Source organism: Terrapene carolina, unplaced genomic scaffold (assembly GCF_002925995.2).
Source record: "Terrapene carolina triunguis isolate 2854851 unplaced genomic scaffold, T_m_triunguis-2.0 Scaffold236, whole genome shotgun sequence".
NCBI lineage: Eukaryota > Metazoa > Chordata > Testudines > Emydidae > Terrapene > Terrapene triunguis.
In genome coordinates, this window is record NW_020664587.1 from 9,082,989 (window position 1) to 9,094,933 (window position 11,945).

The following is an 11,945-nucleotide window of genomic DNA, read 5'->3' on the forward strand; positions in this document are numbered from 1 at the left end:
CCTTCTATAAAAGATCTCAAAGAGCTTCACACATTCATTAAACACAGTTCACAATCCTTTGGTGAGAGTGGGAAGTAGCACTGTCTTCATTTTGAGAGAGAGTAGAATCAGGGCATAAAGACCAAGTGACTTTCTCCAGAATACACAGTAAGTCAACAGCAGAACTGGAAATAGGAATCAGACCTGAGTCCCTCTGCCCTGCTGTAACCAGAGGGCAACACTCCCCTACTATTTAATGAAGTAAACAGGAATGTTTATTTCCTTCCCTCAATGTCCAACTTCCCGACAGTACTCTCCAAGCTGTAGGCCCTATCACACTGACTCTCCTACCCACCCCAGGCAGTTCTCAAACTTTCCAAAGCTAGAGATGTCTTTTTATTTAGGGGGAAAAGTGACTCTCGTAAAGTCCACAAACTTTACTGACAACATTCAAACACTCTGATACACCCTTGTGAATTTCCACATGCCCTAGCTTGAGAACCTCTAACAACTTTCTCTAGGGACCTCTCCAGCCAACTCCTTTGTTGACTCCACCTGTTCGCTATGATGCCCAGGCGCTCCTACAGGAAGAGGAGCACACTAGGAAAGCTTCTCACTGCGAGCTAGAGGATGCTTCCTTGAGTTTCTCCACCACCTCAGAACCCCAATTTGGATTCTGCAGATAGACATGTCAACTATAACCTAACCTATAACCTTAAACAGGCCTATAACTCATTTCACGGGACAATTATTAATTATGGTAAAGTGCTTCACCGAAGACATAAGAATAAAAAGACAACCGCCACCCCAAAGAGTTTACAGATTAGATGTTAGCCATCATACGACCAGTAATGGTGACAAATGGTAGGGGGGAGAATGGAATGAGGAAGGATGAGGTTTACAGCAATAAGAGCACAGAGTCATGTGCACATATTGGGGGCTCTGTATACCTTTGGAAATAAAAAGAAAGATAGTAGCATCAATTCACTTATGTCAAGTTTAAAAAAGAGTTTATATTCTGAGCAGCGATTCTGTTCCCATTAGCAGGTCCATCACAAATACATGTTCTCAAACTCTAACTATGTCCAAGGCAGGAAGTTGCAGTGTAGGATCAGCCCCAGCAGCCAGTAGGACAGGAAGTATCCCAGAATGCATTTGGTGAGAGGGGAACTTATTCTCCAGTTCAGCAGTAATCTCATGATGGGGTTTTCAGAAATCCCTTTTCTGAACGATCCAGGAAAAGAGCTGCCTACACTGGGCTTCTTGGAGAGGGATGCTGCAGTCTGGATAGCAGCTCCTTCTTTCCACAGCAAAGGTTCATAGTCCTGGAGCAGATGAGCAGAGAACCAGTACAAGACTGGTGTAGACGAGCCTAGGAACCTGGTTACAACCTGAAAACAGCAGGGGGGGGAAAAGCACATTAATTATGTGCCAGTGACTCTAAGTGACCCTGATTCTGAGGAATGAAAGGTGCAATCTATCTGCCTCAGACTACTGACAAATTGGAGTGAAATATAGCCCCACTTTATGGTGCTAGAATTTATTATTATAAAAGAATATGAAATAAAATGCCTCTCAGCTCAGGGTTATGTTTAGAAAGATGTCTGTAAAAGCAGCCAAGTAACCTCCAGGTTACAGAAAAACACAGCAACAGTTTACTTGCCACAGCTCTGCAGAAATCAGGGCACTATTCCTGAGCAGAGCTACAGCGAAGACGTGAATCTTGCTATCTTCCCCAAGGAAGATGAGAGCGCCAAACCCTAAATAAGAAGATGACTATTTTACATTTATGAAGAGCCTTACATCTCAAAGGATCCCAAAGCACTTTACAAATGCTATGCATGCAGCATCACTAAAATGCAACCATCTCTGCGGATGACAGCGACAGGCACTCTGCAGAACAGTGTGGAGAGGGGAAACAATAGCCTAAAACAACTCCCTTTGCTCTTCTGGAAAGAAGTTAGTGCAATATAAGATATTACCTCACCCACTCACTAATATCCTGGGACCAACATGGCTACAACTACACAGCAAACAACTTATTGAAAGTGACAAGAACCCCTCCCGCCCCCCATATACTAAATTGAATGGCAGCAGTTTGTCTCCTGTGAAGAATAAAGGACTGAGTTAACCCTGTGGTTCCATGGCATCGCCTCTAGCATGTATGTCAGGGGTGGGCAAACTACGGCCCAGGGGCTGCATCCAGCCCTTCAGATTTTTAATCTGGTCCTTGAGCTCCCGCCGGGTAGCAGGGTACAGGGCTTGCCCTCCTCCAGCGCTCCAGCCAGGGAGCAGGGTCGGGCACTTGCCCCGCTCTGTGCGTGCCATGGCTCCACGCAGCTCCCGGAAGCAGCAGCATGTTCCCCCTCAGGCTCCTACACGTAGGGGAAAACCAGGGGGCTCCGCACACTGACCCTGCCCCAAGTGCCGCCTCCGCAGCTCCCATTGGCTGGGAACTGAGGCCGATGGGGCCTGCAGACAGGGCAGCGCACAGAGCTGCCTGGCCGCGCCTCCGCATAGGAGCCGGAGGGGGGACATGCTGCTGCTTCCAGGAGCTGCTTGAGGTAAGCGCCACCCGGAGCCTGCACCTCTGACCCCCTTCCACCGTCTGAACCCCTCGGTCCCAGCCTGAAGCACCCTCCTGCACCCCCAACCCCTCATACCTAGCCCCACTCCAGAGCCCCCCCCCTGCACTCCAACCCCCTTCCCCAGCCTGGAGCCCCCTCCCAAACTCTGAACTCCTCATTTCTGGCCCCACCCCAGAGCCTGCACCCCCAGCCGGAGCCCTCATCCCCTCCCGCACCCCCACCCCCAATTTCGTGAGCATTCATGGCCCGCCAAACAATTTCCATATTCAGATGTGGCTCTCGGGCCAAAAAGTTTGCCCACCCCGATGTATGTCCTGTAACCCTCCAGAACCCTGAAGGGTCTAGAGTAATTGGAGGGACAGACTACCAGCACATAGGAGGAATCCAGAGACATTCTCCATTAATCCCTGCCTGCTGAACACATGCAAACATTGACACCCATAGATCTGCTGGGGACCTGGCAGAGCAATGTCAGAGACTGGAAAGGTTATTTAACAGGATTCCAAGTGAGAGGGGACAGACTCCAGAAGGAGGAGTCCTGCTCATACACTGGAAGGCAGGGGAAGAGAGAGAGAGAGAGAACCACCTCCACTTGAGTTTTGATTTAATGCTTCATGACCCACATCTGGGGGTTCTGGAATCCCCAACTTTCTACTGCCACTAGCCACGTTTTAAGTAGTCTTGAAACACTTCTAGAGACTGGTACGAGGTTACAGAGCTTTTCTCTTCCAGGTCACCAGTACAAGTCCAGCCCAAGGTGGTAGTGGCGCAAAGCCTTTACCCCCTGACAGCTGACTAGCAGCACTTTGCTGTCCCGGTGATAAGCATGTTAAAAATACCATCCATTAGATAAGTGGCCAAAGTGAAACAAGCCAGTAGTTCCTAGTGGACAAATGTTCCCATCACACTTGGCACCTAATGGGCCTCCTTTTAGGCAGTCTCAATGAAAGAAAAGGAACTAAATGGCCAGGGGAAACGGAACAGTCATCTCTGACCCGGAAGTGGTTCCTACAGAGCAGGAGGACATGTGCTGAGAGAGAAGCTTGCACTGCCCCTGTCCTTGTTCTGTGGCTAGACAACTTCTATCTCCATGGCTGTCAATCTACCACCTCGCCCCCAGCATTAAATTCCTTTAAAGACACCACTGCCATATGCTGCTTCAAATGTCTCACCTGCACGTGCATGCAGAGGATTCCGAAGGCCAGAAGAGCCATGGCATGGACCACGTAAACGAAGACACTGGTGCAGCGAAATCCATCCACTGGCTTATCAGAGTCCTCTCCTTTCCTTCCTTCCTTCTTTCTTCTCACTAGGCCAAGCATTAAGCAGTACTGGGGATTTGCAGTGAGGTAGAACCAGGTGGCCCAAGAGCCCAGCACAGTAACCGGCGCAGCAAGCAGGAAGTTGGGTACCTGTTTAAGCTCAAAGTACCTTAGAAAGCCCACATTCCAGTAAACATCTTGAATGTAAGAATAGACCACAGGGAGCCCCTGGGAGCACCACGCAGGTTTCATCCCACTCATGGCCGCTAGACGATACCCTTTATCCACAGCCAGTTGCAATAGCGGCCTGGGAACAGCATGTTCAGAGCTGGCGTCAGGATTGCAGAACCTCAAGTAGGCATAGGACTGAAACAAAGCAAAAGGGAAAAAGACCCCAGCAGACATCAGAACCACTGAAGCTGCAAAGCGGAGGAGTCGTCTCCAGACCTGAGGCAGCTTCATTACAGTCCCAGCACCTGCCTGGAGTTGGAGGGCAAGGTCTTTACTCTGGGAATAGATGAGGAAGCCGGTGTTGATCACCCCGTTGGAGCGCACACCAGCAGCAAGGGAGAAGAGCAGTCCGCTGGTCCAGCGCTGCCCTTTCTCCAGCTGCAGCATGGCACTGAACACCAGGAAAGCAAACATGCTTTCTGAGTAAGCGGCTGTCATGAACACATTGGCGGGGGTGAGGCAGAAGAGGACAGCAGAGAGGAAGGCCATCCTGCGACACCGCAGCACCACACACCCCAGCTCATAGAGGACAGCAGCTGCCAGGACTGAGAGGAGAGCATTCAAAAGCACCGCTGACAAGAGCAGGCGGCTCCGTAAACACAGTAGCCCTTGCAGAGGGCACAGGATGACCTTTGCCACGGCTCGCACACTGAGGGGGTACACTGGGAAGAAGGCGAAGTTGTGCTCATACAGGTAGCCATGCTCAGCTATGAACAGGAAGTGCTCTGCATCCCAGTGCGACAAGCCCCCCAACAGCCATTCTGACAACCAGTCACAGAGGCTGGGTTCTGACAGGCGGGGAGGAGAGAAGGCATCTGCTGCATGATCCGGGATCAAGAAGTTAAACAGGGCCTGGAAGAGAGAGGGAGAGAACTGAAATTAATGAAGCATCCTATTGTGACTTCTCGCACTGAAGACAGTCAAATCTAGTCCCAAGCAGGAGGAGGACTCCAGGGACTCCAAGTGTTAACTCCAAGAAGGGAGCATAAGTAGGAGCCAAGAAATGCAGGCTAAGGGTATGTTTACACTGCAAAGAAACCTGTTAGCAGCTCAAGTTCAACGCCAGGCTCCCCATGGGTTTTAGCTCGAGATGCTAATCTGAGCTGCCATGCCTTCGCTGCTCTGTTAGCCCAAGTTAGTGAAGGTTGGTTAGCTATCCTGATTTAAAATACACTTTTTTTTTTAGCAGTGTAGCATACCTTGAGTATCGGAAAAAGGTTTGAGGTGGTGAGACCTGTTAGACTACAACATATTTGGGTTTTCACCAGAGACTCACTTGGAACCTTCAAATCTAGACCAGACAACGCTCTGGAAAATATGCAGGGAAAAATCCAAATCCTGCATTAACCTCTGTGGTGCAGGAGGTGGGAAATGGAGATGAATTAGCAGGTCTTTTCTTTCTGTAATGGCTGTGATTCTGTAGCTAGCTATGAAGCGCACTTTACTCATTTCTACTCCAGAACAGCTCTAACGCTGTATGTACTAGTGAATGTACTAAGATAGCAACTTCCATCTAAACCTCTCAAACTGCTTTACAATGATTGTTTCACAACCCCCCCCCCCGCACGCTGGTGAGATAGACATTTTGACCCCCACTTTATATATGGGGAAACTGAGGCACGGGGGGGGGGAGTCTTACTTATGTCACACAGCAGGTTAATGCAGTGCCCAGGCCCCTTTTCCAGCTACTAGATCACACTCCCATTGTCTCTGCTGCTTAGCTTAGCATGCTGCTGTTGGAGCTGACACAAAGGTGTCCCCTGACCTTCATATTAGAAAGGCGAACGGGACTCCCAACAAACGAGCCCCTTTGTGAGTTTGCGGCATGCACCATGTTTTAACAGATGAGAGAAAAACAGAAAGCTCAAGAGGCTAGGGTCTAAATTTTAAAGCACTGTAATACCCAGCCAGATGAAAGTCATGCATCTGACTGAGCAGTCCTGAAGCTTCAAATGCGGAATTAGGGGTGTCCCTTGTACAATTATGTCAGTGTTGGCACTGACAGGGGAAGGAGAACAGAAAGAAAGAAAAAAGGGGCTGCATTTAACAAACTGTAATTAAAAAAATAAATGTTGATGCTTTACAATGAAACCTACATTACCAGGAAACTGGCTGACTTGGGAGACTTTTTCATGAGCATTGGCCTGCTAAACCCAGGGTTGTGAGTTCAATCCTTGAGGGGACCACTTAGGGATCTGGGGCAAAATCAGTACTTGGTCCTGCTAGTGAAGGCAGGGGGCTGGACTCGATGACCTTTCAAGGTCCCTTCCAGTTCTAGGAGAAGGTGTATCTCATATGGAGCCTTTCATCTCTCAGACGTTGTTCAAATCCAACCCAACCCAGTAGAGACCAAAAGTTGTTACTATCGGTTGGCTGTTTGGTGGTGCTCAATCTCTTTCCCAGTTAGACTGGTTTCACGTCACAAAACAGCTGGGTTCCTTGTTGACAGTCTCAGCAGACACACTAAGGAGTGAATGGGCCATGAGAAGGGCCCTACCAAATTCACGGTCGTGAAAATGCATCACGGACCATGAAATCTGGTCTCCCCCCATAAAAATCTGGTCTTGTGTGTACTTTTACCCTATACAATACAGATTTCACGGGGGAGACCAGCGTTTCTCAAACTGGGGGTCCTGACCCAAAAGAGGGTAATGGGTTTTTTTTGCAAGGTTATTGTGGGGGGGGGGGTGTCACGGTATTGCCACCCTTACTTCTGCACTGCCTTCAGAGCTGGGTGGCCGGAGAGCGGCAGCTGCTGGCCAGGTGCCCAGCTCTGAAGGCAGTGCCCTGCAAGCAGCAGAAATGCAGAAGGGTGGCATGGTATGGTATTGCCACCCTTACTTCTACACTCCTGCCTTCACAGTTAGGTCAGGACCCCATCAGTTACAACCCCATGAAATTTCAGATTTAAATACCTGAAATCATGAAATTTATAATTTTTAAAATCCCATGACCATGAAATTGACCAAAATGGACCATGAATTTGATAGGGCCCTAGCCATGAGCACTGAGATGTCCTCATGTCTAGAGATAGTGCCTCTAGGTTTGAGACTTGGGAATCGTTTGCGTGGGAAGATTGATGTACCTGTTTTGTGGATAAACAGGGGACTTCAGTCTACAGAACTGTCAATACAGCCCCTTGCAACAGCAGTGAATTCACACAAAAGTTTTAATTTAAAAATAAATTAACCATGTCAAACTTCTATTTGACAGCAACATGACTTCCCAGATGCCGCTTGTAGGCCTCTGCATGAGAAGTCCAATTACAATCAGGAAGATCGTGATAGCTCACAATACACCCTGCAGTACTGAAGAGGTAACTCTGAAGTAGTATATTACATTTAGTACAATGTCTTGTGTTCATGAGGAGACTTGCCTGGAGCACAAGTGTCAGGGCTCTGCAACACACTGCAAACCGGATGACCTCTCGAACATAGGGGTCTCTTCTATTCATCAGCTTCATTATGACCTTGGAAGTTGCCTCAGTGGGTCACTGCTGCTTTCGGCAGGGGAAATTCTCTCTCTGGCTTTTGAAACCTGAATTAAACACAATGCTCAGGGACACAAAGAGGTATTGCAGGCTTCAGCTATGTTTGTAAGTTACAGATCTTTACTTACTGGCCAACAGTACTTCCTTCATAAACCTCAGGCTGTAAACTTGAAGAATGTTCCTTCTGGAAGAGACCATAATTCAGGGGACACTGTAGAAGGGTAGTGAGTAAACTATGGCCTGCGGGCACACCCGGCCCGCCAGCTGATTTAATCTGGCCCTCAAGCTCCTGCTGGGGAGCAGGGTCTGGGGCTTGCCCTGCTCCCACGCTCCAGTCAGAGAGTAGGATACGCTCCGCAGGCGTGTGCTATGACTCCCGGAAACAGAGGCACATCCCCCCTCCGGCTCCTACGTTTAGGGGCAGCCAGGGGACTCCGCACACCACCCCTGCCCCAAGCGCCGCCCCCATAGCTCCCATTGGCCATCTTGTATTTGTTCTGGAGAAGCAGAAAACTTCAGCCTTTAGGGCTATGAACCAACACCTTCCAACATCATTGTATTCATTGACCATTGCAAGGTGAGGGCTAGCATCCCCTCTCAGTGTCTCTCACCTACCACTTAAGCCCTCCACAGAACAAAGAAATAATTGTCCTGACATATTTACAGAGCTCTATTCTCTCACTGCTCTTCTAATGCTCTGGAAGGGGTTTCTGCTAACTAGAATGAGGGCATCTGCCTGACTCAAGCAAATGACATATGCTAAGGGGACTCTTATCTCCCCATACCTTAACTAGGGGATTTAAGCCAGTTTAACATACACCTTAGTATTCTGGCCTGACATTTCCAGAGCAGATATGACAGGGGTGGGCAAACTACCGCCCAGGGGTCGCATCTGGCCCTTCAGATGTTTTAATCTGGCCCTCGAGCTCCCGCTGGGGAGCAGGGTCCGGTGCTTGCTCCACGCGGCTCCCGGAAACAGCGGCATGTCCCCCCTCCGGCTCCTATGCGTAGGGGCAGCCAGGGGGCTCTGCATGCTGCCCCCGCAGCTCCCACTGGCAGGGAACCATGGCCAATGGGAGCTGCAGGGACGGCGCCTGCGGATGGGGCAATGCACAGAGCCCCTTGTCCATGCCTCTGGGTAGGAGCCAGAAGGGGGACATGCCACTGCTTCCGGGAGCTGCTTGAGGTAAGCGTTGCCCGGATCCTGCACCCGTCCCCCTCCTGGGCTCCAACCCCCTGCCCAGCCCTGATCCCTCTCCTGCCCTCCAAACTCCCCTCGGTCCCAGCCTGGAGCACCCTCCTGCATCCCCAACCCCTCATCCCCACCCCCAGCCCTCACCCCCCTACCCCAACCCCCTGCCCCAGCCCAGAGCCCCCTCCTGTACCCTGAACTCCTCATTTCTGCCCCCCCCCAGAGCCCACACCCCCAGCTGGAGCCCTCACCCCCTCCCATGCCCCAACCCCCAATTTCATGAGCATTCATGGCCCACCATACAATTTCCATACCTAGATGTGGCCCTTGGGCCAAAAAGTTGGCCCACCCCTGAGATATGATCAGAACAGGCTCATGGCCATGGAAGGCAGCTAAGCAACCTCCAGATCTGCTATGCTGTTCTCTAGGGAGCTTTAGGATAACATGAGTCTTTCCTTGGCCCCCATAGCCCTTAATGCCTTCTTGCTTTGAGAAATGGTAGGTGCTAGGTTGCCTGTAGGTTCACACTCTGCTCTCCACTCAGTAATTTTACTGATTTAGTTTTCTATAATACACACGAAGAGTTCAAAGTACTTTACAAACTTTCTTGAATTAGGTCTCAAACCACCTTGTGAGATGATGAAGTGGCATTATCTTCATTTCACAGGTGGGCAGAACGGAGAAACAGAGAGGTAAAGTGACTCGCCCACGGACACAGAGCAGGCCAGTGGCCAAACCAAGAATAAGAACCTAAATATGCTGAGTCCAAGTTCTAGGCTTTAACCATTAGCCCATGCTTCCTGTTTTCTCACGCACAAAACTTTTGGTTTTGCTCATATGCCTTTGTCCCTCCCAAACATTTACAGCAGCAGACAAAGTAATAAACATGGGGAAATACAATACTGAATCATGAAGTTATAATTTATTATGGAGGGGGATTTCAGCCTAGCTATACATTCTATTAAAGCACATTCACAGCTGTAAATCCTATTAAAGAACATAAGATATTTTTTGCCTCTAATGTTTATCACCACTTTGGATATTTAAAAAATTCTAAAATGAATTCGCCAAGAAGGTTCAAATCAATCCATAAGAAAAGGCTGTTTCTGGCAGCACACCGCACACCCTCTATCAGAAGGCAGCAAAGCCTAGAAAAAGCTGCAATCCACAACCACCATATTGACAGAGAACACAGTGTTCCATGGGTCTGGATGTCTTTACACAAAAAGCACCAAGTGTTGCTCACAGGACCACAAGAACACCAGGGTGGATAGAAAAGGGACACAAGGGGCAAAGGTGGGTTAAAAAAAAATCTTCATAGAAGAAATGTCAAATCTTATGCAAAATTAAAAGTGAATTTCAATCAGTGTTCAGTATTTCTAACCAGTTCCTTGAATTTGGACAGGAATTCCCTTTGTCTCACTCCATCATGCTATCAGTAAGGGTATGAACCTCAATCAAACAGATGTTAGATAAATCATCAGGTAAATTAAAACAAATTATGAAAGGTCTATAAAATATGTAATGGTGACTGTCCACCACCAGGGGGCAGTACATTCTTACAACATTGGCACTTCCTCCCTCCACATACTATGGCAATTAGATTCTGGTTAGGTTATAGGATTCCTAATAGGAAATCCATTTCAGTGTACATATTGGAAACACTTATAACACAATGATTTGGCATCTCTCAGTATTTTTGCAATCTTCCTTCAGATTAAAGGGACTCTTGAATTAAAAATATATTTTAATTCAAGAGTCCCTTTGTACTCTTTGTATTGTATGCTCCAATATTTCTGTTAGTCTTAAAGGTGCCACAGGACCCTCTGTTGCTATTTACAAGAATGTGCTTCTCACCAATATCATAGATGAGTAAAACAATAGTAGAAATCCAATTTACTTTTCACCATTTATACTGCTTACTGTTTGCATTTATAATAGCTTGGATAATAGAGAGCCTAGTCATTTTCACATTTGTTTCTAGTCAGCTTCAGTTTCTGGTCCTCAGGCACAAGACTAAAATGTTTGGTTGTAGCCACTGCACTATTTATTTATTTTAAAAACATTTTCCATTCAAATACTTTTTAAAAAAAGGGAACATTTCTACTGATCATAGTTTTTCTAAAAGCTTATTTGTGCAAAATGTATGCACTGGGTCAAAACTTAACATGATGCTGTCCCTGTATAATTAATTTGAAAGAACTGGCCCACTGGCCCACACCCAGAGTTGATTTAAAGGGTACAAATTCACTGAAGTCAAGAGAGCTGCACCTGCTTACAGCAGGTCTGAAAATGGTCCAATTAATCTTGCACACAATGGTATACTCCAATTATTTTGCCCTTTTCTAACACACATTTTCAAGTTTGTCTGGAACTACTACTATACCTAACCACAATAAGAGAATTTAGACTCAAAAAAATCACTTCACAAGACTCACTTGTATCAAACCAAGTAACTTTTTCGTTTTGTTCGTGGACTCAACCTCATTGCTGCTTCTTTCAGATGGCTAGAACTGACAAAGCCTGCAGCTGGCATTTAAATTCAAATGATAAAAATGAAACAAAATTATTCCTCCTCACTTTGGAGATAAGTAAGTAAGTCCTGCAATTTGCAGAGACTCCAGCAGAGGTTAGATCACTGTGGAAGCCCTGAATAGGAACATTTTCAAGGTTGGAAGACAATTACTTAAATAGCTTGTGTGTTTATTAATGGATTAATATTAAACACCATAGAATACAAGCAGCATTTATAGACACAAAAGGGCCTCAACCCCAAAATAGGTCACTTCAAGTGTTTCCATTCAATACATTCACTTCTGTTGTTACAAGACTTCCTAGTAGGGCTGTAGACTAGAGAATGCTTCAATATCTCATGATTTACTCCTAGGTCTCAGATAGTGTTTGGGCAGGGAGCGCTCATCTTTTCACTCAACTTTTTTTTTTAAATTAACTGACCCCTTTTAAAAGGATCAATTTGAATGTTGCCAACCCCAAGAGTAAAAAAAATAAAAAATCATGACATGCAACCCCAGCCCTTCCAAAATTAGTTTTGTTTAAATGTCAGGAGATTTTTTTTAAAAGTTAATCCCAAGGTCTGAGTCTGACTTCTGACCTCTTACACAAATGAGTACTAGGGGCTTTCCAGTATGTGTTTCCAGATGACCTTCAGCCTGAGATGAACTCCTATTGCACACATTTCCCCA

The 11,945-nt window shown here is 47.2% G+C and overlaps 1 protein-coding gene across 2 annotated transcripts in view; it reads right to left on the reverse strand.

Moving 5' to 3' along the window:
• Window positions 1-546: 546 nt before the first annotated feature.
• Window positions 547-11,945, reverse strand: part of PIGV (phosphatidylinositol glycan anchor biosynthesis class V) — a 17,208-nt gene continuing 5,809 nt past the window's right edge. Inside the window, exons 1-4 of one of the 2 annotated variants that reach the window (XM_024203323.3) lie at window positions 7,679-8,476; window positions 7,437-7,597; window positions 3,740-4,912; window positions 547-1,370 (exon numbers count right to left, since the gene is read on the reverse strand). In XM_024203323.3, the coding sequence (XP_024059091.2) occupies window positions 1,059-1,370; window positions 3,740-4,912; window positions 7,437-7,523 (1,572 nt within the window). In that variant the 5' untranslated portion in view covers window positions 7,524-7,597; window positions 7,679-8,476 and the 3' untranslated portion in view covers window positions 547-1,058. Of the gene's footprint in view, window positions 1,371-3,739; window positions 4,913-7,436; window positions 7,598-7,678; window positions 8,477-11,945 lie in introns of those variants that run through there. The other variant, XM_024203324.3, reaches the window with a different exon arrangement.